The sequence below is a fragment of the Onychomys torridus genome, chromosome 3 (assembly GCF_903995425.1).
Source record: "Onychomys torridus chromosome 3, mOncTor1.1, whole genome shotgun sequence".
In the NCBI taxonomy this organism is placed as follows: domain Eukaryota; kingdom Metazoa; phylum Chordata; class Mammalia; order Rodentia; family Cricetidae; genus Onychomys; species Onychomys torridus.
This window is the reverse complement of record NC_050445.1, coordinates 14,658,687-14,684,672: the sequence shown is the minus strand read 5'-3', so window position 1 is coordinate 14,684,672 and position 25,986 is coordinate 14,658,687. Positions and strand designations below refer to the sequence as shown.

General features: G+C 41.4%; 1 protein-coding gene across 2 annotated transcripts in view; it reads left to right on the top strand.

The window, feature by feature from the left end:
- The window catches only part of Nt5c3a (5'-nucleotidase, cytosolic IIIA), a 37,290-nt gene extending 11,304 nt beyond the window's left edge, over positions 1–25,986 (top strand). Inside the window, exons 2-10 of one of the 2 annotated variants that reach the window (XM_036182858.1) lie at positions 10,720–10,774; positions 14,483–14,581; positions 16,108–16,177; positions 18,294–18,340; positions 19,425–19,510; positions 20,889–20,978; positions 23,428–23,590; positions 24,493–24,693; positions 25,317–25,986. In XM_036182858.1, coding sequence (XP_036038751.1) covers positions 10,739–10,774; positions 14,483–14,581; positions 16,108–16,177; positions 18,294–18,340; positions 19,425–19,510; positions 20,889–20,978; positions 23,428–23,590; positions 24,493–24,693; positions 25,317–25,418 — 894 coding nt within the window. In that variant the 5' untranslated portion in view covers positions 10,720–10,738 and the 3' untranslated portion in view covers positions 25,419–25,986. The remainder of the gene's footprint in view (positions 1–10,719; positions 10,775–14,482; positions 14,582–16,107; positions 16,178–18,293; positions 18,341–19,424; positions 19,511–20,888; positions 20,979–23,427; positions 23,591–24,492; positions 24,694–25,316) is intronic. The other variant, XM_036182857.1, reaches the window with a different exon arrangement.

Below are 25,986 nucleotides of genomic sequence, written 5' to 3'. Positions count from 1 at the left end.
AGTTAATTGATAATTAAACAAGCAAAAGTCATTTAAAAACAAAAAACAAAAAAACAGACAACCCAAAACATGCCAGCAGTCAGGAACATGTATAAGGTGCAGGTTTTTGTCAGCAGGTGGCAGGCTTCTCCTGCAGTAGACTGTTGATTTGATGAACTAGTGTTGATGCACTTTTTATTTCTATGTGTTGCTGGAGATTGAGCAAGAAGCTGAGGCTTGCTAGCCAGGCAAAAGCTGTCTGCTGAGCTACCTCTCTGACCCTGGTGTTAGGTGCTTTAATTGTTTTCTTAGTATATATTCATTGTCTGAAGGGCATGTGCTCTTTTTAAAGACAGGATTTCAATATGTAGCCTGGCCTTGTACTCACAGAGATCTGCCTGCTTCTGCCTCCTGAGTGCTGGGGCTGAAGGGGTGAGCCACCATGCCTGGCAGGTTAGTGCTCTTATGTAAGCCCTCGGAGTTACTTTAACAAGTAAGCTATACATTTTTAACAAGTGTGACAACAATTATGGCAGACTTAATTGTCTTTTGGTCATTTTGTTTTGCATGCTCTTTGCCTTATCTCCCTCTTTTTTTTTTTTTTTTTTTAATCTACTAGAATAAGAAAGATACAAACTTGTCTTGCAGTCGATGAGGGGTTGCTTAATCTGTTTGGTAAGTTCCTTCTTGTACGTAGGTGAAAGCAGATAGTGTGACCTGAAAAGTTCTCTGTTCTCCATTGTCTCCTCTGCCTTGTCCCATCACAGTGCTTCATGTCTATGGCCCCATGTGCCCTTCTGTTTGGGAAGTTACATTGGAGACACCATTAAGAACCCCATAGTCAAAGCCAGTTGTGGTATCCCACCTGTATTACAAGCTACTTGAAAGTCTAAGATACAGGATCTCTTGAGCCAATGCATTTGAGAAAACAATAAATGGAATAATAATTATTATTAACAATAATAATAATAATAATAATACAAACACTGTATTTTTTTTAAGATTTATTTATGTATATGAGTGTTTTGCCTGCATGTGTGTGCCTGGTTCCCAGGGAGGTCAGAAGAAGGTATCAGATCCCTTGGAACTAGAGTTCTAGATGGTTATGAGCTGCTATGTGGGTGCTGGGAACAGAAGCCAGGTCCTCTGCAACAGCAGCCAGTGCTCTTAACCACTGAGCCATTGCTCCAGCCTTCAAGTCACCGTATTAAATGCAGCTTCCTCGGGAACAGCGATCAGTTAGTTCATCCTCCAAGGTCTTATCAAACTGTTACAATTCTAAAAGAACAAATGAGACACTAGATGGATTCTTACAGAAGCAGAGAGGAACCAGTTGAGAACTTCTAAGCCTTGTAGCATGCTGAAATGCAAAACTGAAACTTCCTGATGTTAGTTAGCATTGGGGTGAGGGGGGGAGACGAGTCAGGTATGGTATAGGGTACACCATAATCCCTGCACTTGGGAGGCTAAGAAAGGTGGGTGGTAAATTGAAAGCCAGGGCCTTCATAGCAAAACCTTGTCTGTGAAAAGAAAAAATTAAAGAACAAAGGAAGGGGGTGAATAGAAGACAGAAAGAAAAGGGAGACTACAGTGCACTGGACTGGAAACCCTAGAAGGAGAAACTAAGTCTCTCTGGGTTGACAGCATGGACTTAGGACCAACTGCATACTGCATTATCTGCCTGACTCATAACATCTGGCTCTGATTATCAGCATGACTGTCTTTAACTTAGGCTGAGTCTAGCTGCCTGAAGCTCAGGTAATTACTGTTTCCAGGTAATGCTAGTGACATAGTCACCTCAGAAAGTAATGGAAGAAAATTGCCTATGATCCTACCCTTCATCTCTGATCACTTAGTGACATTGGCTTTGCTTGTATTGGCTATTATAGCGTTCAATTTAGTTTCTAGCTAGAGCATCTAAGACTTTAGAATCTGTAAGTGGAATTAGTTGTGTTCCATCTTCTTGTGCTTTTTTTAATTTTTATTGTTTTTCTTGTGACAATCTCACTATGTAGCCCAAGCTAACCTGTACTAAATTCAGTGATCCTTCTGTCTCAGCCTCCATTGCAGGCTTGAATTGTCTTTTTTGTGTGAGGAATCTCCCCAGGTCCTCCTGCATACTAACTGAAGCACGTGTGTTTCCACTGAGCCACACCCATAACCAGTTAGCCATGCTTGTTCTGTGTTGTTGCCGTTGTGAGGTGTGAACATCTTGATGTGTGGTGAGTTGTCTTTGTGTTCTCCGTTCAGGTGTGTCAGATAGAATGCACTGAAGTATGCTTTCTCTTGGGGACCGACAGCCCGGAAATAACAACTCGGAGACTTATGATTAATCACGAGGCCTTAGCTTCGGCTTGTCCCACTGGCTATTATGACTTAAATTAACCCATATTTTTATTAATCTACATTCTACCATGTGGCTCTTGCCTCTCTCCCACTCTGTGTGTCTGACTTGTTCTTTGCCTCTATTATCCCTTTCCTCTCTCTGCCCGGAAGTTCTGCCTATCTCTCCTGCCCAGCTATTGGCCATTCAGCTTTTTATTACACCAATCACAGCAGTACCTCTTCACAGTGTACAAATATCCCACAACAATGCACCAATAGGAAAAGCTTACTTCACCATTTTTACTTAATATGCCCTGTACAAAATAGCAATCTGTAGCAGTAGAGTTTCTTTTCAGCAGAGTACAAACTGTGTTGTGGAAAGTCCAAAATATAAAAACGTTTTCATCTTGTTGTGTGCCAGGCATACAAATTCAGCTGCACTAAAATGGAGACAACATTTTGAGAGATGCAAATCTTGAAAGACCAGGACATGCTGCATTTAGCAGGAAGCATGGAAAGCTTTTTAACTAAGAGAAAAGATGGAAATTGTTAAAGACTATGTTTGAGCTTATCAAAGGAAGATTGAAATCTGAAGCCACTTAGTTGAGATTTGGGGGAGGGCTGTAATCTCTTGAGATGGATGGAGCCTGTAGACTCCTCAGCATGCATGCTATAATCCACCAACCAGTTTACCAAGTAGGCTAGGCTGGCTGGTCACTAAATTCTTGAGATGACAAGTATGTGTCACCATACCCAGCTTTTTGAAATGGGAGGTTCTAGGGACTGAACTCTCAGGTCTTTGTATTTGCTGACCAAGTCCTAAGAAACTTTTTAGTGGCTAACTGTGAAGTAATGATTTTTGTTTTGATTCAGTTAAGTAATTTGACAGGCTAAAAGGCTCTGAGTAGTTACTCAGACACACAGATGGAGTTCACTTTCTCCATTGATAAAGATAACCATACTTGCTAGTAAGATAAACAAACATCCTGTTACAGGTTCAGAGTGGGAGAAAAGCCTGGCAGACAGTTAAGTCTCGTCCTGTGTAGAAACCTCTGCCCTTTGGCATCTGAATTCCTGAGGTCGTACTTGCCATTAGGAGGGGTATGGGTGGTTTCGGCCAGGCCGGTAACAGTGCAGAGAGGAAAGTCCACTCCGCTGCTGAAGAGCCGCCTCTGCGGCTTCCAGCTTTTTTCTGGCCTTCTCAGAAAACACTGCAAAAGCTATTTAGACGAAACCGGGTTTGTGTTGCTTGTTTTGTGGTTCTGAGGTTCAAACTCAGGGCTTCATGGATGCTAGACTGATGAATTACATCCCCAGTCCCCAAAATTGTTTGCTTCTTTTCAATTAAAATTTTCCATAGAATACATTTCGATCACTGCTCTCCACCAATTCCTCAGACCCTCTGTACTTCCTACCCACTCAACTTGATTCTTACCATACTCATCCGTGCTCTCCCTCTGTCTCTCCCCTTCTCTCTATCTCTAAACAAAAACAAGACAACCAAAAAATAATAATAATAATAACCACAAAAAATCAAAACAAACAAGAAAAAGACCAATAAGACCAAAAAAGGTCAAAATGACATAAAGGTAATACATATCTTAGTTTCACTGGATTCCATATTGGATCCTGATTGGATTAGAGTGCTTGTCAAGGTCATTGGCATGCTTCAGGACTGGCAGTGCAAAGGCCCTCAACACCTATTACTCAGTCTTGGTTAAGTCTAAGCCCCTCAAGGAGGGGTTTTTATTTCTATGTTTTGGACAAGATTTTGCTGTGTAGCCTTTGTGGCAGGCACTTGCGACAATTCTGCTGCCCCTGGGTGTGTTGAGGGCACCTGGCTCTCAATACAGGTCCTGCTTTGTTATTTGTCGGGATGTTCTTCAACTTTTCTGATTATGGACAAGATCAATGCTAGTTGCTGCTGACTCTTGCTTTTAAACACACCATTTATTTCTCAAGGAAATCATTTCTTTTCTAAAACTCAGACTGTCATGGGTCCTATTTTAGATTTCCTGTGCTTCCCATACTGAATCTGTTGCTGCTCCTTAGCAGCTGCACGCCTTAACTCACTTAGGAAATGAAGAATAGTGGCATATGATAGGCAGGGTGGCAGGAATATTGAATGAAAAATGTCCACACACTTAGAATTTAGTAAAATTATTTATTCATGTCATTTAGTTACTTATTTTTTCACTTCTTGGAATCAGACTAGGGTCTCAGGTATTCTATGTGATCACCCTGTGTACTCAGCCTCACTCACACAGAAGCTAGTAAATTTTAGCTACTTACAGTATTTTGTCTTATTGTTTCTAAGACAGGGTCTTACTATGTAGCATCGAATGGCCTAGAACAGTGACCTTCCTGCTTCTTCCTCCCGAGTACCAGGATTATAGGCTTGAAGCACCACATCCAGGATGATCATTTCTTAGAGCTTTATATATATGTGTTTCATGTGTGTGTCAGCGTGTATTCACTGCTGGTGCTGTTTTGATGTGTTTGTGGTACTGGGACTAGACCCCAGGGCTCTCTGTACATGCTAACAGACTCTGCCTCCCAGCTGCAGCCCTATCCCTTACCTATTCTGTGTTTTGTTTTCTTTTTGAGACTGTATGTATCTCATGAAGCCTAGGCTGGCCTCCAGCTCTTCAGAGGAAGATGACCTTGAATTCCTAATCCTCTTGCCTCTCCCTCCCAAGTGCTGGATTACAGGCATGTGTCACTATGCCCACCTCTCTCCTGTGTTAAGAATCAACTAGGTGTTAGTCTATATTTTTTCAAATGTATCTTTGTGCACAACCATATTTCCTTGAGATAAGTTACTAGACACCAAGTAGTATGTGGAAGGCATGTTTCTATGCTTTCAGGAATATTTCTAAATATTTCTCTGAAAAGGTGTGGAGGTGTAACTCCCAAAGTCCTCTGTTAAAGAAGGTAATCATTAGGGTAGAGTAGTTAGCATTTTTTGTTTGCTGTCCTTGAATTCCCATCACTAATTAAATATAATAGGTCTTCCTCTTGGAGAAATGTTTTGTTAATGAACCTTATTAAATCTTATTACAATGAGATAGCAGTGCCCTGGGGCTGGAGAGATGGCTCAGTGGGTGAAGCCCTTGCCACATAAGGCTGGAATTAGGATCCCCAGCACCCATGGAAATGCCAAGCAGGTTTGGTGACCTACCTGTAATCCCAGTACCAAGGAGGCAGATAACAGGAATGCCTAGGTCAAGCTGGCTAGCTTACCTAGCTGAATAGTCAGGCTCTGGGTTTACGTGAGAGAGTCTGTCTCAGTAGTAAGGAGGAGAGCAATTGAGGAGGACACCTGAAGGCCCACCACCACCACCACACATGTGAATATGCACACAGCAGCCAGGTTGGGGTGGGGGTGGGGTGTCTCTTAGTCTGAAGCCAAACATAGCAAGTTTCTACATAGCAAGTATCGGGCCAGCCAGTGGTACGTAGTGGGACCCTATAATTCCCCATCTGCCCTCCCTCGCCCCCTCAAGGCAGTCCAAGAGCTCCTGCGGTACTATGGATTTGTAGTGGACAGTTTCTGCCACTCTGGAGGCTGAGGAGGCGTGAAGATCACCTGGACCCAGGAACTTGAGCCCAGCCTGAGCAACAACATATTGAGATCCTTTCTCTAAAAAAAAGAACTTGCTATTTCACAAAGTTTAATTACTAAAAACACAGCCTGACATTCAATGTCTCTGAGCACAGTAGAGCGAGCCGATAGAAAAAAAAATTATTTAAATGTATACAGCTTAACCATGTTCCTGATGATAAAGCTTCCCAGAGCCCATGTTCTCCCTTATCTAGCAGGCCCTGGTACAGCATTAGCATATTGTCATCCTGCTGCTCAGCTAAAAAACTAGACTGGTTTTGGCTTTAAAGTACAAACATTTTATCTCTTTAGCTCCCTTTTTAATAACAACGACAGAGACTCTCCTACTGTATTACCCAGGCTGACCTACAGAGACTTGGTGATTTTCCTGCCTCAGATCCTCAGTAGCTGAGACTACAAGTAGATACTATTATACCTGTATTTTCCAGTTTTATAATAGTTTCAGTTTCCGCCTGGTTTTATTAAAATTGACCAAAAATTTCTGGAAGAGATAAAGAAAATATAAAAGCCACCTTAAACCCCACTGGAATAAAATATGTAAAATGGAAAAGGCACCATTTTAGTCAAGTTAAGGGTACAGTTTGGTGACAGCGCACACATGTTCGTTGCTGTGCCCCATCACCACAGCACACCACCCTCAGAACTGTTTTCACTTAAAGCTGGAGCTCTGCCAAATCAGCAGCGGCCTCTTGTCCCCCTTCCCCGGCTCCAGCAGCCAAACTCCATCTTTGGACGTTGTCTTAAAGTAGAGCAGCCACCTGATGAGTGCGCACATCACAGTGCAGTGCAGTCAGGAACAGGAAAGGGGTGGCTGAAGAGATGCACGCCAACCGTTCCTTCTTAGGTTGCAGAGCTAGCAGCTCCCAGCCATCACGTTTTCCCAGCTAGCTGTGTTCTGTCAACTAGAAGGTGCTGAGCTGCGAGCCAGCAAAATGTCACCCATAGCATAGTGAAGCAGTGTTCCGCTTGCGTCACGAGACTGTTTGCATAAGGCTTAGTCGAGGCTTTGGGAGCCGCCCTCCGTTGCACCTTGTGCTATATTAGTGCTTCTCAGACAGGAAGAATTTTCTTTTGCTGGTGCTGCCGTAGCGTGTCCGGTTACCTTCAGAGTAAGTGCTCACTGTTCCTGAGGACATGAGTTCTGGTATTTACCTTGTCGTGGTTCTGGTCTGGTTCTGTCTCTTATTGAAACTTTGGCCACGTAAATACTCAGAGCAGGAAGTAGAAGTGGACTAAAATGCTGCAGTGAGATGTAAAATTCTTTGTAGTTTGCAAAAGTCTAAAGGTGTAATGCTTTCAGATGTCTTAGGCTCAATAACTAAATTTTACACTCTGATTCTAATATTTCATATTTAGACATGTGGATGTTAGGCAAGCGAAGTACTCTTGGAAGTCAAGGGCAACATGTTCAGTTGCTATGTGACTTAATTTTGCACAGAGTCACGTGAGTTTCTAATGGCTGGTAATAAAGATTAACTTTTATGCCTATGAGCCTTACTCAGGATATTATAGACTGGAGTTATACTGATATGTTTTATGAATTGATAAAGGCTAGATTTCTAATGTAACAACTTGCATATTGAAAATTAAGATTCAGACATGGAAGGACTGGGGATGTAGCTCATTGGTAGAGCTTTTGCCTAACATGTATAAGTCTTGGGTTGGAAACTGAGAACCTCCAAACACATATCCTTAAAACAGAACATGCGTACTACAGTAAGATCTGGAATACTTGTGGCTGTGTCAGATTTCTTTTGAGATAAGGTCTTATGATGTAGTCTGTGCTGGCCTCTAGCCTCCTAAGTGCTTCCTGCAAGGAGGTGCCACCATACCTGGCTCTGCATTAGATTTAAATAATGAAGTTTTCCAAGTTTTGTATAGCTTCTTAAAAGTCGACCATACATCAGCCGTGTGTGAGCAGCTTGCTTAGTCTTCCTGGATGGATGCTGTCACTACCTCTGCTGTTCTGGGAGGAAGAACAGGACAGAGAGAAGTCAAAGTATGTTCGGGATCAGCAGCATGATTTTCATGTGCCATAGTTTACTGTCTTGAAAAATACTGTTGGATATTAGAACCAGTGTGGGTGGTGAGCTGGAGGACTACATTCTGAGCTTACAGACTATTTGTTTTCACAATTATCCATAAAATCTGGACTGTGTTTTCCCATTTAAGGAAATTGGCAGAAATTGCCCATCCTGAAATAGACAGTCTCTGAATTTATTTATTTTTCCTGTTTCCTCCTACACCTTCAGCTGCTCAGTTTCAGTTTTGTTTATTGTCTGTATCGAGAGTGTTTCACTTTCCAGTCTGTGTATGTTTATTTCTGTCTAGGGAGATTATTTAAATGCAACAAGGAAATTCTTACAATCCTCCATTAAAAGTGAATTTAGTTTATATTCCCATGATAATTATCCTCAAATTTTGACGTCTTAATATACTGAACTTAAGACAAATAATATTGGTTAGTTGAGAGAGGTGCAATAAAAAACAATGAATTTACCAGGGACAGTTAGTTAATACTGTTGCAGGAGCCCTTTCCTTAGTAAGTGAGATGTACATTTTCTCATGTAAGAGACACAACACGGTGTACCATGTAAAATTTTATTACCTTATCAGTGTAATTTTCATGTTTCCGCAAGCATCAAAACTAAAGAGTCACTATTTAAAAGTCATGTTAATCAACTTATTTTTTCTACTTTCCTATGAGCCAGAGTGAAACAAGCCTTTAAAGATATTCAATTTACACTAAGATACTTTAAAGTCTCTTTATAAAGCAAATAAATTGCTAATGTAGACAGATTGCCCATCTTACTGATTTTTAAAAGCTATAGCCTCAGAATGACATATGGTAACTAAAATTCTTACATAACAAATTTAAGTGAAGTTCTTACCTCTTGCTTCATTCTGTAGCCTTGTTCTACACATTCTTGTGTTAACAACCTTAGAAAGTACACAAAGTAATTGTTTTCTAGTTTGCAAATTTTTCTAGTTCATATTTCGAGATTCCAAATTTAAAGACTTTATAACTTCCTTTGAAGAGAGTTCATAGTTCAAGGGTAGAGCTTTCTATTTTTGAATGTGTCTTCTGCACTGGCTATGTTTTCCAGCAGCTCTTCTCTTGAAGCATCTGCCACAGATGACTGTTGGCAGAACAAGCTGGAACTTTATATGTACCAGGTATAGGCTTACAGCACTGCTGGTTGTTAAAAATACTCTGCCCTGATGTTCGGTATCTTCTTTCAGAGAGTCCCAGAATGCTGACTTCTGTGTGTGTTTACACTTTTATAACAATACAGGTCTCGAGACAAGGTGTGGGCACTGCAGTATCACATCCACACGGGTTTACTTCAATGAGTGGAGTTTAAATTTGGTCACGTTGGTGAGCACTCGGAAGAAGGAAAGCTCCTGGGTTGACATTAGCGGAGCATCTGTGACGTACTAAAAGCCAGCAGCTGCTGAGTGTAACAGTTGTTTGCCTGTAATCCCAGCAGTTGGAACAAGAAGGCAGGAGGATTGCCACTAGGCAACCAGCACTGTCAGTCAATGGGTTGGGAAGAGCCTGATGTGGGTGCTGGACATGGAACTTGGTCCTTTGCAGGAGTAGTGCACATTCTTAATGGCTGAGATGTCGCCAGCTCCCACTGGCTTTTTTCTTAATCTTTATTTATTTCTATTTTTATGTCATGCTGAAGATCAAGTCCAGGACTACATTCTAGGCAAGTCCTCTACCACTGAGCTACGTCTCCAGCTCTTCAGTAGCTCTTTTAAAACAGGGTTTTGACCATTAAATTTTTGCTTACCTGGAGTAAAGTAAAATTAAAGTCATATGGGAAAAATTAGTAATCTTCTCTAAGATTTATACTATAGGACAAAACCAGAATAATTTAAGAGATATTTTCTTTTGAGTTAATGGATATAAAATTTACCCAGCAGCCTTCTAAAAAATGCTCGTTTCATTTGACGGACACGTGTTCTGGCTTTGTCCCAAACACTGTGCTAAGTGCAAACACAACACAGACTTATACACACAGAAAATTTTTAACTTAAGAAAATTTAGTGTGGAGGGGGAAGGGCTCCCTCGAACTCACCTCTAGCTGAGGAACCGTTTACAGTTGATGGCTGCTGGAAGAGGTCACTTTTCTCCAGACATTTGACCATTGGTGGCTCCCACACTGCAGTGGGTTACCTCTTGCACATGCACATTTGGGCAACACTAAGTAGACGCAGAGAGTGAATAAATAAATAAATAGTTCCTGAAAAAATTGAAGGAAAAATACGTTGTATGTTATGTTTCTTCTTTTAACTCCCATGTCAATTTGGCACTATCAACACACTTTTCTCACCCTTTGTACACAGGAAGTGTTGATAATATATACTTGCAAAGCCAAACATAGTGGTCCACGCCAATAATTCCATAACAGAAGGAGCTTGAGGCAGGAGGTTACCCAGGAGTTCAAGGCAAGCCTAGACTACAAAAGGAGGCCCTGTCTTTTGTTTTTGTTTTTGTTTTTGTTTTTTAACAAGTCTTGCAGTAAAATCTTATTGCAAATGTGTAGTCCACTTTACCTCTTTATTCAAACTTATTAGTACTACTTTAGTTCTTAGAAGAAACTTTACTTAATACAGGAAATCCTTTGCTGAGAAAGCAGCCTGCAACTCCTTGGTATTTAAATCATACTAAAAAACCATCTTTGTATCTCATTAGCATACATTAAGAGCCTCAAATGTAAGTGTGTCACATGTACCTTTTTTCCCCCTCTCTTGCTGTGACATCACCTGGGGAATTCCAGAAGATTGGATAACCAAGAAATGACTAATCAGGAGTCTGCTGTCCATTTGAAAATGGTGGGTATGTGAGTATTTGCAGCTCCACCTGTAAACGGTGAATCTTCTCCAATTTTTCCTCCTTAACTATACAGTTGTGGGACTGGAGTTCTATACAGGGCTTTCTTCATGATGCTTGGCACACAAATGATAAAATCTCAAGTACCTACTGAATTGATTCTCAGATATCTTTGAAATTATTATGCTTGAAATATAATACATTTTATAGTTCTTAACATAAAATGATGGCTAGGTTCTGGTGAGTTTGCTCTGGCTTTTGTTTTGTTTTTACTCTTTTTGAACATGAAGTCTCATTGTGCTTGTATATCAGGGATGTGAGATCTTCCTGTCTCAGCCCTGCGATGGGTAATGTTGCAATTGCATTACAATGCATTACATATGCCTTATTCCCTTCCTGTCTTTTTGCATGTGTGGTTTGGATTTTGTTCTTTGAGAATGGGTCTCTGTGACTAACTCAGGCTAGTTGAAGTCACTTTGTAACTAGTGATGACCTTGAAACCCTGGTTCTGCTTTCGGCTCCTGAGGCAGAGATTTCAGGCATGCTCTACCTCAGCTGGATTCCCATTCTTTTCTGTATTCCTTGGCACTCTCCTGTGTAAGCCATGCAGAATGAAATATTCTAAGTGTAGTTTAAAGTGACAGACATTCAGGACCAGTGAAAAGGCTCAGTGGGTAAGGGCTTTTGCCACCAAGCATGACAGTGTAAGGAAAGAACTGACTCCTAAAAGTTGTCCTCTAACACACACACACACACACACACACACACACACACACACACACACACACACACACACACACACCTATATAGAGAAATGGATGGATGGATGGATGGATGGATGGATGGATGGGGAGTCAGGCAGGGCAGGCAAGCAGACATAAAAAAGAATTTAAGAAAAAGAAAGGGGGCAAAATGGCAGGGGATGTAGGTCAATTGGAAGCTCAGTTCAGTCCCCAGAACCACATAAAACCCAAACGTGGTCTACACTTGTAGTCCCATTGCTATTGCTGGGAAACAGGTAGATCAGGAATTCAGGGTCATCTTGGCTACATAATTAGTTTGAAGCCAACTGGGCTAGTGAGACTGTTATGTAAAAAACAATTGTGTAAATAAATGGTGTGAAACTACCAACTTTATGCGTGACAAAAAGGTGTGTGAAGCTCCTGAAAATACCCGGGAAGTAGCTGTCTTCTGTATATAGTGGTACTGAGGCCGTGGAAGGAGCATATGTCAGTGCATTGGGGAAGAATACCATCAGCTCTACACAGACCCCATGACAAAACTCCTTGGAGCCAGTCGTGATAGCATGTGCCTGTTTGCAGTCCCAGTTTCCTGGAGGCTGACACAAGAGGGTTACCATAAATTCAAGGCCAGCTTACGATACACAGGGTGTGCCAGGCCAGCCAGGGCTAGACAGGAAAACCTTGTCTTTAAAAGAATAATCAAAAGAAAATAAATAAATAAATTAGCAAATACTCTTTTATTCTTTAACTAGTACATAATACCACAAAATGTACATTTTAATGAACCCTGTAACATTTGATTCAATATACATCAGTTAAACTGTAGCTGGAGTTGGGTGTATCTATAGATGACTTTGTCTGCTTGTGTTTCTGCCTTTCTTCTTTTGCTAGGATTGAACCCAGGGTTTTGTAGGTGTTAGGTTAGGACTCTACCATGAGCCGCGGCCTCTGTATTTCTCCCACCCGTGTCGTCCACCCTTCTGTGTTCTCGAAAGGGCGGACCTGCCAGTGTTGTGGTATCGTTGTAAACAGGCCATTCCTCCAGAGCCACTTGAGTGCTCACTGATTATCTTCTTGAAATGAGTGGTTGTTTATTCTCCATCACCAGCAAGGATGATGCCTCCTCAGCCATTGCTTCTCTTTGATGTGTAATGGTTAAGAAAAAAAAAAGTTCTAAAGCAGTTTGAGTTTTCAATTTGCTTGTTACTGAAAATAAATAAGAGGCTAACGGTTATCATAATTGATGATTTTTAAAAAAAGAAAAATGTTTTGCAGTATACCAAATGTAAAATGTAGGTGAAGACCTGATTAGAATCAGGGTGGTTGATGGGCGCCACCAAGTGGTCTTAGTTAATACTTTTTTGTTTGGTTGGTTTTGAAACAAGTTTCTCTGTGTAGCCCTGACTGCCCTGGAACTTGGTCTGTAGACCAGGTTAGCCTTGAAGTCAGAGATCCAGCTGCCTCTGCCTCCCAAGTGCTGTGGGGTTAATGGTATGAAACACTGCTATTCTTGTTAGCTGAACCTTGAGAGTATGACTTGCTTGATTTATATTGAGTATAAAATAAAATGTTCCATTTTCTTGGTGAAAATATTGTGGCAACATGATCCTTTGTTTACTCCCACTATAATGAGTTAGGGTGTTTTTAAAGATTTTTTTAAAAATTAATTATGTGTATGTAGGAGGAGTACTTGCACGTAAGTACAGGTACAGAGGCCAGAAGAGGGTTTAAATCCCCTGAAGGAAGAGTTTCAAACAGTTGTGAGCCATCCAACATGGCTGCTGGGAACACAGATCCTCTGCAGAAGCAGCAGCATTCTTGACCACCAAGCCATGTCACCAGCTCCAATGGGTTTAGTTACTGAATCAAGTATATGCTCCTCTCGGCCAAGGTTTTGTAAGGGAGCTGCAGAAGGGGACCTCCAAAGTGGTCCTTCATACTCAGCAGGGAAGTATCGGTCCACATCACAGCTAGTCTCTAGCAGGAGTGTGTTTCAAAAAGTAGACACACAGTATTTATTATGTAAATGTAAGAGTGAATAAAGAAAGAAAGAAATGTGCCAATTAACTCTTTGTCTTATTAAAACTTAATCCATTGAGGCTTGAGGGTGTGTTCTTTGTGTGCTCGTACGGAGGCCAGAGATCACCACTGGATACCATCCTCTATTGCTCCTCACTGAATCTGAAGCTACTGGGCTTGCTAGTGAACACACCCAGGGATCCCAGCTCATAAAGTGCAGCGAGTATGTTATGGACTGAGCCATCTCCCCCTCCTTCTTAAGACAAATGAGGTCTCGTTAAGTTAAGAGTGCCAAGATCTGGTACATTGCAGGTGATCCTATCTGTTTTAAGTTATGGCTTTTAAAGTGTGTAATGGCTATGGATAGAGTAGAACTCATGCATTTGAGAATCCTTGGACTTGGTTCCCAGTAAGTATCTTTCCTTCCCTACAAAAAAGGGAGGGGGAGGAGTCCAATTCAATGTAGGTATTTCATGAACAGTATTTGAATCTGTTTCCCTTTCCCTTTCATTTCATGTGTGCCTCTGTTGGTGTCTTCCAGTCTTTGAGAAATGTTCTTGGCCCTTTTTTTTTCTTTGGGGGGGGGGGTGTGGTATTGTTGCTTTTTGTTGTTGTTTTTCAAGACAGGGTTTCTCTGTGTAGCCCTGGCTGTCCTAGAACTCACTCTGTAGACCAGGCTAGCCTTGAGCTCACAGAGATCCAGCTGGCTCTGCTGGGATTAAATGTGTGTACCACCACCACCTGGCTCATAATTTTATCTTAATTTTCTACATGGAAACTAGTTATGTGGTTTAATTTTTGTGTGTGTATATAATAATGGTAATTTTATGTGGTGACTTTAAAAATAATGTCTCAGCATTTTTATACTTTTTAATACAAGCTTCTTGATAGCAAGTGAATTGGGAAAAGTGAGTAAAAGTAGTTTATTTATTTCTATTCACTTTTTAGATGCCAGAATTCCAGAAAAGCTCAGTTCGCATCAAGAACCCTACAAGAGTAGAAGAAATTATCTGTGGTCTCATTAAAGGAGGAGCTGCCAAACTCCAGGTGACTTAACGCTTTTGAAACCTTGAAGCAGATTTGCAATGACCGCTGGGGTAAGGGGGGAGTTGGCTCTCTCCAGTGGAAGGTTCTGGGTCTGTCCCCCACCCAGGAGTAGTTGGCAACATAGAACATACTCCATATTCAGGTTGGGTTGGATATTTTAGTTTCTTCGTTTTTGTTTGTTGAGAAAGAGAGAACAAAAGCATGGAGGTGGGAAAGATCTAGGAAGAGTTGAGGATGTGGAAGATTAAGATCAAAATACATTGTATAAAAATTTTAAGCCACATTGAAAAATTGAAGCAGACTCATCTGTTAGTGATGGAGTGTGGCAGGGCATGGATAAAGCCATGGGTCTAGTCCCTAGCAGCTGCAGGGGAAAAAGCAAATTTATTAACCTGCTGTTTTGACAAAACCTTAGTAATGGGAATTTTTTCTTTCTGCCTATACTTTGGGAGTGTAAAATCAAAAAACTGTTAATCTAGAGTTGGTCTAAATACACGGAATACTCTATTTGAAAACAAAAAAGAATGCCTTGAGACAGAGACAGCACATGAGCCATGACCAAACGTGATGGACCTACCCAGACCTGTGGAGCTAAGCACTAATTCTCCCGTTGAGCTTGGCCAGACCTCTTCCCTGGGCCTTTTTTTAACATTAAGTTCTAAGGTAACTAATACTATACACAGATGCTAAACCATTTCAGGAATCATATGTAAAAGAGTACAGATTCAAGTTATCTATATTTTAATTAACTGAGTCATTGTCAAATTAAAATGTAACTTTATGAGGGCATAGTTGAGTTTTACACATTCCTCTCTCACTGTTGGTCTGGGACTTTTATGGTTTGATGTTGTTTGCTGCATTTTTGTTTGCTTCCAACTCCAAGATCGTGGGCATGTATCATCCCAGGAAACAGAGAATTACAGACTAAATATGAAGGAGGGGGCTGGAGAGATAGCTCAGTGGTGAAGAGCACTGGTTGCTCTTCCAAAGGACCCAGGTTCAATTCCCAGCACCCATGTGGCAGCTCACAACTGTCAGTAACTGTCCATTTGTAGGGGATTGGACACCATCATAAAGACATACGTGCAGGCAAAACACCAATATACACAAAATATAAATAAATAATAAATGAATGAATAAATGAATGTGAAGGAATTGAAGATGTTATTTAGTCCAATTTCACTATAAGAATTCCTTTGCTATTTGAACTGCCCAACAGCCAATTTATTATTTCTTTAAGTGATAACCAGAGCAGGGCAGCAGGAACAAGGGAGACCCCACCTCAGCAAGGGGGAAGGCGAGAACCGACTCTTGGAAGATGTCCTACACACACACACACACACACACACACACACACACACAATTTTTAATTGAAAAATATAATCATTTAACTCAGTGTGCTGCAGATTTAGATGAGGAACTTCCCAGGGACCTCAGTGGAAAGGCTCCAGGCTGTGTATTTGCTTAGCATAGTGAGCTTAGGATTGTAGTGAACTTACTTACATTTTGCCTTCTTTTTCTCACAGATAATAACAGACTTTGATATGACGCTAAGTAGGTTTTCCTACAATGGAAAAAGATGCCCAACATGTCATAGTAAGTGTGATACTCTTGAGTAAATGAATCTAATGGTAAATACTTACCAATGAGATGACTGGGGGGGGGGGGGTTTCCTTTTCTCTTTTTGATGTTAAAAGTGAAGAAACTTGCTTTTTCTTATTATGTTTTGAGGAATGGTTCTCATTCATCTTAGGTGAATGGCTGTTCTTATAAATGCTTTTGGAAATAAAGGGAATGGATGAAGACTTTAAAATATTTCTCTCTATATAGTCTATTTGTTACCCAAGAAATAACTGAAAAGGTTTCAAATTTGGGGGTAACCTAAAAAGTAACATTTATCAGATGTTGTTTATTAGTTAGGTTTCTATTGATATTGTAAACACTGTGACCAAAGCAACCTAGGGAGGAGAAGGTTTATTTTGCTTGTAGTTGCAGTCCAGTGTAGAGGGACACTAAGACAGGGGTTCAGGCAGGAACCGGAGGCAGGAACTCAAGCAGAGACTCTGGAGGAGTGTTGTTTACCACCTTGCTCTCCTGATGCTTGCTCAGCCTACACAGCCAGGGGTGGAACCCATGGTGAGCTGGCCCTTTCTACATCAACCATCAATCAAGAAATGCCACAGACTTGCCCACAGACCAATCTGATGGAGGCATTTTCTCCACTGTGGTTCCTTCTTCCCAGGGACCCTAGCTTGTGTTGGAGTTGACAGAAAACCAGCAGGAAGGCTCTGGGTTAAGGAAGTAGCTTGGTAGTAGGGCACTGGCCTAGCATGTATACAGCTTTGACAATGATTTCTAACAACACAAAATGAAATCATTTAAAATGACAACTTGGAAGGCAACACTGGAAAAATTGTACAACCATTGTGAATGGAATTTATGGAGCTTTAATTATATGAAAAATACAGAGCATAACATTAAATGAAAAGAACTCAAAACCATAGGTTTGACTTGATCTGATCTTACCTAATTTATTAATAATAAATAAAACTTTGAGAGGAAATATTTTACATGAAGTATTATCCTTAAAAAAAGGTATCTTTTGTGGCTGGGGATGTAGCTCAGTAGAGTGGTGGCCTTACATGCATGAGGCTCTATGTTCAATCTCTAAGACGGCATAAACTGGGTTAATTGGTTTATGTCTGTAATCCCAGCAGTGGGGCAATGGATGCAAAAGGATCCTAAATTCAAAACCAGCCTGGGCTCCATGAGACCTTATGTCCTAGTTAGGTTCCTACTGTTTGATTAAAACATAGACCAAAACCAACTTGGGGAAAGAACAGATATATTTGGCTTTCAGGTTACAGTCCATCACCAAGGGAAACCATGTCAGGAACTGAAGCAGAAACTATGGAGGCTTACTGGCTTGCTCAGCTTGCTTTCTTATACTACCCAAGACCACCTTGTCAAGGGTAGAATCACCCACAGTGGGCTGGGCATTTTCACATCAATTATTAATCAAGTAAAGGGCCACACAGACAAGGCCACAGGCCAGTCCATTGGATGCAATTCCTCAATTGATGTTCCCTCTTCCCAGGTGACTGTAGTTTGTGTCATGTTAAAATCTAACCAGTACACCCTGTCTCAAAATAGAAAGAAATGGAAAATGATATACGCCAAGATGTATTTGTTGCTTCTGTGTATTAAAAAGGAAGATGAAAATGGAAATATACAATAGATTGTTTGAAGATCTTGAACTGTCTAGCTCAGTGCTGTATGTGAAGAATTACTAAATCTCAAACTTTGAAACCATTACCTCCTGTATCAGTGCCATTTGAATTACAGCATTAAGGCCAAAAATTGCAATAACCATAGTAATTGACTTGGGTTTTAAGAATAAAAGAAGCAAGGTATCTTTATTATTGGTAGTATCAACCAGAATATTTCTTTAATGCCTATGCTGTTCTCTCTCTCTCTCTCTCTCTCTCTCTCTCTCTCTCTTTCTCTCTTTCTCTCCCTCCCTCTCCCTCTCCCTCTCTCCCCCTCCCCTCCTCCTCCCTCCTTCTCCCTCTCTCCCCTTCCCCTCCTCCTCCCTCCCTCTCCCTCTCTCCCCTTCCCCTCCTCCTCCCTCCCTCTCCCTCTCTCACTCCCTCTCTCCCTCTCCCTCTTTCCTCTTCCCCCCCCTCACTCTCCCCTCCCCTCCTTCCCCCAGATATCATTGACAACTGTAAACTTGTTACAGACGAATGCCGAAGAAAGGTAAGTATTAAGTCATTTCCAATGCATAGTCAGTCCTTCATTGTCTCAGCTGATTAGTTTTATTCAGATAGGAATGAATGTCAAAAGCTAGGCATAATGGCATACACATACAATCCCAGGCTAGAGTACTGAGGAGAGATGATTTCAAGTTGAGGGCCAGCCTTCACTATGCAGTGAGACCTTATCCTCCCCCACCCTCAGCCCCCGAAAGACCTGAATGAGTGCCAAGTGCTTGTAGTCGTGCTTGGCACATGGTAAGCATTCAATAACTATCGAATTTATTGTATGAATTCTATCCTGGCTTTTTTTTTTTTCTTCAAGACAGGATGTTTCAGTTAGCTTTGAACTCACTGGCTAGCTGAGGAAAACGTGGAGCTCCTGCTCGTCTTTCCTTGGCCTCCCAAGTGCTAGGATTACCGGGTGTGCAAACATCACCAGCACAACCAGTGTTAGAGGTTGTTATTAGAACACTCTGGGTCCTCACACTAACTGAGAAGGCAAAGGTGCTTTAGTCTCGTGCTGATTTGCCCCCTTAAACTGATCAGGGTGTTCCTGGGGTGCCTGCCTCCATCTTAACAGGGCAACTCAGGATGCCCATGGAAGTTAATTACTTTGATTTCAGGACTAAACTTGTTGTCAAGTCTGGTGGTTCAGGCCTGTAATCCTGATACTTAGGCTGAGGCAGAAGGATTTGAAGGTTCAAAGCCACCTGGGTAACTTAGCACAGAACTAGCCCAAAATAGAAAGTAAAGCTGGGGCTGGGCCGTGGCTCAGGGGCAGGTCAGTGAGATCACCTGCCTAACATGTTCAATGCCTTACCTTCAGCACCAGCAGAGCCGGGCCTGAAAACAAACCTCCCATTTTTTCTAATGACATTCGGAATTGCTGACTTGGAAGTAAAGTGGCTTCTGCGGTTGTTTCTAATTATATGTAACCGAAGAGCAAACCATCTCCAGTTTTAATCTTTACTGAAAAGTAGCTTAGAGGCCCCCATTGTCTTTTATTGTTCGCATTGTTTTCTGTGATAGTCAGGTAAATGACAGAACTCTGTAATCCTCACAACTGAGTTACTGTTTCCTCCTAGTTACTGCAGCTGAAGGAGCGGTATTACGCTATTGAGGTTGACCCTGACCTCACTGTGGAAGAGAAGTTCCCTCACATAGTAGAGTGGTGAGTGCCTCTGGGGCGGTGGGGCACTGCCGTGCTGAGCATACAGCAGCCCAGTTAAAAGTCGTGGCCTGTTCTTTAATGTGTACAGATAGATACACAGACAGTGCATACAGAAAACCTAGAGTCATCATGGTAAATTAACAGCGTGTGATTTGTCTCAAGATGGCATGCAGTGAGAGTAAATAAAAGGCCTGGCACGTAAGTCTTAAAGCCAGGTCTTTACTTTATAGCTTCTTAGACAAGACATGATCTAAGAACAAAGAAAGAGAAGTAGGGTTCACACCACACCCGCCCCACCCTGGAGCCCTGGCATCCAAGTAGACCACAGAGAGAGCATTGTGTGGAGCTCCCGGACAAGATAGCCCTTGGCAAATGTAGAGGTACAGAGGAGTCCCCCAGTTCCTCTGAGAAGCATTCACAGAAGTGGAAAGTGCTTTGATGTGAGCTACAACATCTGCTTGAAAATTTTAAGAGGCCAGGAATATTCCCAGTAGCTGACAGGGAGCATGGAGAGTTGACCGTGTGTGGTAGTAAGTGTGGAGGAGAGACTTTCTCTGCCCACTGCAGGATCTAAACTGGAGCTGGTTTTGGAAAAGCTAAAGACACTGATTTCTGTGTGGAGAAAGAAAGGACTTTGCAGTTAGTTTTATCTGGGGATGGAATAAGCTCCAGTTCCTAAGACAACATAGTGTGCACACCTGTAATCCCAGAGCATAAAGCTGAGGCAGAGGGATTGTTTCTAGGTTGCATAGGGAATATAGGCCCATGAGGACTTTCCAGCATTAAGCTGTCTCACAAGAGGAAAGAGGGGGAAAGCTGGCGAAAGGAAGGAGTCATTTTAATATTCTAGGGATGCTCAGTTATTGGGTGAAAGTTCCCGTTCTTCATGGGGGAAGGGAGTTTCATCGTAAGGAGTTGGGTGCCAGTGGCACATTGTCCTGTGCTGCTGCTGTGGCTGTTTGTATAATAGTGAAGCAGGTCAGCCTATGCAGAACACTTTCCTACCAAGGAATTCTCTCTTATACTAGGCAGCATTCCAGTACTTAGAGATTTCATGAAAACATAAACTGCAAGCAGATGAAAGGAGAAGGAGCTTGCCAGCCCAGGTTAGATTGAATCTTATCTGTAGACTGAGGACAGACTTGCAGCTGTCTCCAAGTTTGCCTTGCTGACAACATATTTATGAGGAGCCTGGTTTGTGAGATCTGTGACATACGGGGGAAAACACCATCACACATTTTAAGCTCCTTAGTCTCAGTTAAGTCCACACAGTGAGGACCGGCAGCTGTGATCTCACACTCAGGATTGCTTTGCAGTAAAGATAATAGTTTCAATATTTTAACTGGTCTCTCTCCCCTCCTTTGGTCATAAACTCCAGGTATACTAAATCACATGGTTTGCTTGTTGAACAAGGCATACCAAAAGCCAAACTTAAAGAGATTGTGGCAGACTCTGATGTCATGCTCAAGTAAGTCTCCTGAGTTTTGTTTTTATTGTCTCCAGAATTAACTCCTATTGTATATATCCTATTCAGTTATGTGTTTCTAATTAAGATAAGCAATCACATTATTCCATAAAATAATGATAACACATCCGTGTAAGAGAATGAGAAGTGGTGAGCTAAGAAAGACATTGCAGGTTAGGCTGTTAGGATGGGTGTGGCTCGGTTAGCAGAGTGCTTGTCTTGTGCGCCCACAGCTCTTTGTTTGGTCCAAGCACTGAAGAAAACTGGCATGGTAAGGGGCTGCAGAGGTGGCTCAGCTGGCCCAGAGGGCCAGGGTTCGATTCCCAGCACCCACATGGCAGCTCACAGCTGTCTCTAACCACAGTTCCAGGGGACTTAACACCCTTTTCTGACCTCCATGGACACCAGGAATGCACTTGATATACAGAGATACATGCAGGCAAAACACCTATACACATAAAATAAAATTTGGAATCATTTTTTTAAAACCTGGGCATGGCGGCTCATGCCTATAGTCCCAGCACTTAGGAAACAGAGGCAGGAAGATCCTGAATGAAATAGCAAGTCTGAGGCCAGCTGATACATGAAGCCCTATCTTTTAAAAAAAAGTTTTTTCATTTAGATTTGTGTAGCTGCAGGTGTTCTCTCCAGCCCCCACCAAGCCCTGTTAGTCTGACAGCCCACTTATAAAATAAACACACAGATGCTTATATTATTTAAACTGCATGGTCATTAGCTCAGGCCTAACATTGTCTAGCTCTTACTCTTATATTCAGCCCATTTCTATTAATCTATACTTTGCTGCATGGCTCATGGTTTACTGGTACCTTATATCTTTCATGTCCTGGCAGCTGCTGGCAGTGTCCTCTTCTCGCTTCCTGTTTTCTCAATTCTCCTCTCTGTTAGACCCACCTATACTTCCTGCCTGGCTGCTGGCCAGTCAGTGTTTTATTTATACATAGTGATATCCACAGCAGATTTGGTAAGAGCATTGGAAGATTTAAGTAATGATTTGTATTTCCGTATTCCCTTTCCGTATTCCCTTTCTCCAAAATTTAAAAAAAAAAAAAATTAAGAATAATGTAGAGACTTATGTAACCATATCATTTTCAAGTTCTTTAAGAAGTCAGTTTTGAAAGATCTGAAATTTAAAGTAAATATTTATAAGGTAGAAAGGTTTCAACTAAGAATTGTTTCTAAGGTTATATGAATCTACCTTCAGAGTTCTTATGCTTTGAAAACTTTACAGGGAAGGATACTTTTAGTTTTGCTTGCGAGGCTTGGCATGGTGTCGAAACCTGCAGTTATAATATTTAAGAGACAGAGGTGGAGGAATCACAACCAGCTGAAGGCCAACTTGGTCTGCTTAGCAAGTACTGCACGACACACACAGTATTGTAATGTGTAGCTTATAACTGTGAAAATCATCACACTTTCAGTACTTTTTACCAACCTTAATTTTTTTCTACTTGTTTGGCAAATACCATGATGGTTTTCTTCCCTCTCCTGGGATTGAACCTGGGGCCTCCCGCTTTGGGCAGTCACTCTCTCACTAAATTATCCCCTGGGATGATAAAATGATTACGTTTAAAGAAGAAAAGATTGAAACGTAAGAACAATTGAGTGGTTCACTCATAAGTACCAAGATTTAATTGGCCCTATAGCTGGTAGAGAGTGAAAAGGAAAGAGTAGATTTTAAGGTTTTACAAACAAGAATGAGATTATTTCATTTGGGGGAAAATGGATAGAATTGAAGATAACCATGTTAAGAGAAACAAGCCAGGCTCAGACAGACAAATACCACACCTTTTCTCTCATATTCAGGGTATAGCCCTTTTAAACCTGCATTTGATATGAGCATAGAGGTATAGGGAAGAAGAAGTGTAAATGGAGGGAAGGGGAAGAACAGGACGGTAAGAGGAGGGGATAAAATACTATGGATTTGCCTTCATCTAAATGTAACTGTATGTGTGGCATGAGTGGATGAACTATTTGGTGAAAGGAAGCGGGTCATCCAGAGAAGGAAGGACGGTGGGGCTAAACAGTCTTGGAAAGGAGCCATGACAGGTGAAAGCACAGCTAGGTTTGCTGCTCTGCTCTTGGTGAAGTGGGAAGAGCAGCAGGGCCTCAGGCAGGTGGCCTTCCAGCTCACCCCAGGGAACTTTTCAGGGTATGATTTGACCTCTTGCCTTTAAATGGTGTAAATTGTAGGCTTTTATCATGCTTGCTGTAAGTCTAAAACCATCTAACTTGTACTGTTAGAACTAATAGCAGGGTAAAGAGTCAGCTGTTGACTTGGTTACTGTTTTCAAATGAGAATATGATTTGTAGAAATAGGTAGAAATATTTTGCTTCATACCTTCTGTGTGTGTGGTGTGTGTGTGTGTGTGTGTGTGTGAGAGAGAGAGAGAGAGAGAGATCTTGCTCATTAACACCCTGCCTCCTCTCGCAGGGAAGGATATGAGAATTTCTTTGGTAAACTTCAACAGCACAGCATTCCCGTGTTCATATTTTCGGCTGGTATCGGTGACGTGCTTGAAGAAGTTATACGTCAAGCTGGAGTTTATCATTCAAATGTCAAAGTAGTATCCAACTTCATGGATTTTGATGAAAATGTAAGAATATAAACTCATTCCTTAAGGCTACTCTCCAGTCTGAAGTATTTTAGTCATATAAATTCACATGTTTTTTATTAATATTAGGTAGATGGTCGTTAAATTAGATGATGCTGACAGGCTGTTAATGGGATTTATTCATTTGCTTCCTCAGTGTTGTTTGTGTATTTTATGCCCTCCTTAAAATCTTATTAGTAAGTTAATATTAAAATTCACAAAACTTGCATGACAGTAGTTTAACTGTGCAGCCCTGAAGACTACATCTTAAGTGGGAAAAGTGAATAATACTGGCATTTTCTGAATGAGTTTATTGTAAAGTGTTGTGGGCATGTTGGAGAATGGTGTAACCCCAGCATTCAGAAGGCTGAAGGTAGGGTCGTGAGCTCAAAGCCTGGGCTACATAGCCTCAAGCAAAATAAAATAAAAACCCAAAACAGTAAAAAACATAAAATTTGGCTAAGAACAAAATGGAAAAGTAAAAGTTGAATTCGTGATTAGCTGAGTTTTGCCATTTAAAGTAGAGAACATGCTGGTTTTTGGAGCCCGTCCTACCTGCCATGTGATGGACTTCTGTGTTTTGAAATCAAGTCAGAGACCAATTTAAAGATATGATCAATAGTGCCATCTATATAGAATCATAAAACGTAAAAGTTCTAACAAGTAGACTATGTAAAACCCATCATCTCAAGCCAGAGAGAAGGCTCGGTACTCAAAAGGTGCTTCCCACCAAGCCTGCCAACTGATTTCAGTCCCCAGGTGCACAGGGTAGGAGGGGGCCAGCTCCTACAAGTTGTCCCCTTACCCTCCAAATACTCACTGCCACGGGTACCTCCACACATATACATACCATAAATGAGTATAATGAAGTTTTTCTTCAGCTATTTTTAAAAATATCTTCATAGGGAGTGCTGAAAGGATTCAAAGGAGAACTAATTCATGTATTCAACAAACACGATGGTGCCTTGAAGAATACAGACTATTTCAGCCAGCTGAAAGACAACAGCAACATCATTCTGCTGGGGGACTCCCAGGGAGACTTGAGGATGGCAGACGGTGTAGCTAACGTTGAACACATTCTGAAAATTGGATATCTGAATGACAGAGTGAGTATGCAGTGCTGTAGTTAAATTTTCTTTTTAAGAACTTAAGATGAAACGTTGTAGTTAGTTGCCAAAGGCATGTGAGAAAGTTGTTGTACTGCCCTCCTTTGGCAGTGAGTGGAGGAGATGGGAAGCGCAGACTTGTGTGATACGGGAAGGTCACGTTCTCAGAGTGGCAGCAGACAGCACTCCCTAGGCATATGAGGATCGAAAATGTCTCCGTGCGCTGCCAAATGTTCTAGTACAAAGTTCCCAAAGTCGGAAGGAACCACTGGAGTGGAAAGAAACTGTTGAGGGAGAAAAGTACCTGTTGAAAACTTCCTGCCCAGAGTCAAGTCTAAGCTAGCCACAGTGGTGCAGGCCTGTCATCCCAGCGATCAGGGCACTGAGGCAGGATGACTCAAAGCTGAAGGCCAGGGTGAGCCTATACAGCAAGACCCTGTCTCAAAAAATTCAAATCTTCATCAGAAACAAAATGATTTCCTTTATACTGAATTTGAGAATATGTTTCAAAACTTTCTTGAAATTAGATTTGTATTCTATAGATCTAACATTATGGGGTTACAACTGAAATTTATTTGCCTTTCTCTGCGTGTTAATTTCATTTTTGTTCTTCTGTTAATTAGGTAGATGAGCTTTTAGAAAAATACATGGACTCTTACGATATTGTTTTAGTAAAAGAAGAATCACTGGAGGTCGTCAACTCGATTTTACAAAAGACATTATAAACAAACCGTTCGTGAGAGGACGTCTCCCACAGGTGCAGCTGAAACCAGCACTGGCCAGCTTGAAGAAAGACTCTTATTTATAACACATTCTTGCCCTTGGCATTCCCCCTTCTCTTCCGATGGGAGCCTTCTCATCTGCAGACGGGTTGACCCTATAAACTGCAGCCCCTTCTTCCCGCCTCCATCATGATACCAGATTTTTTAAGCAATTAAAAATGATCTTAAGGCAAAAATTAGAAAATTAACTTCCTTTTCCAAAGTGAGTTTTGTAGTTTGGTGTTCTGCAGTTTCTGGGCACTTTACCAGGTGAGTGTGGAGGCTCAGAGGCCACTGTCTCGGTTGATAGTGTCTCATTTTAACCACTGCCAGCTTTGTACTTTGGGTGGAGTGTGATGAGACCATCTCCTGAAATTGTGTTTTCTTTGGTTATTTTGTCTGGAAAAATATTTGCCAGGGAAGTCCAGCACTTAGTATGTGAAAAACTGTTGGTGTCTGTATCACTAACATTACAAATATTCTGTGTGAAACACTGAAAATAAACCTGAAATGGAAAGCTTTTTTAAATTCT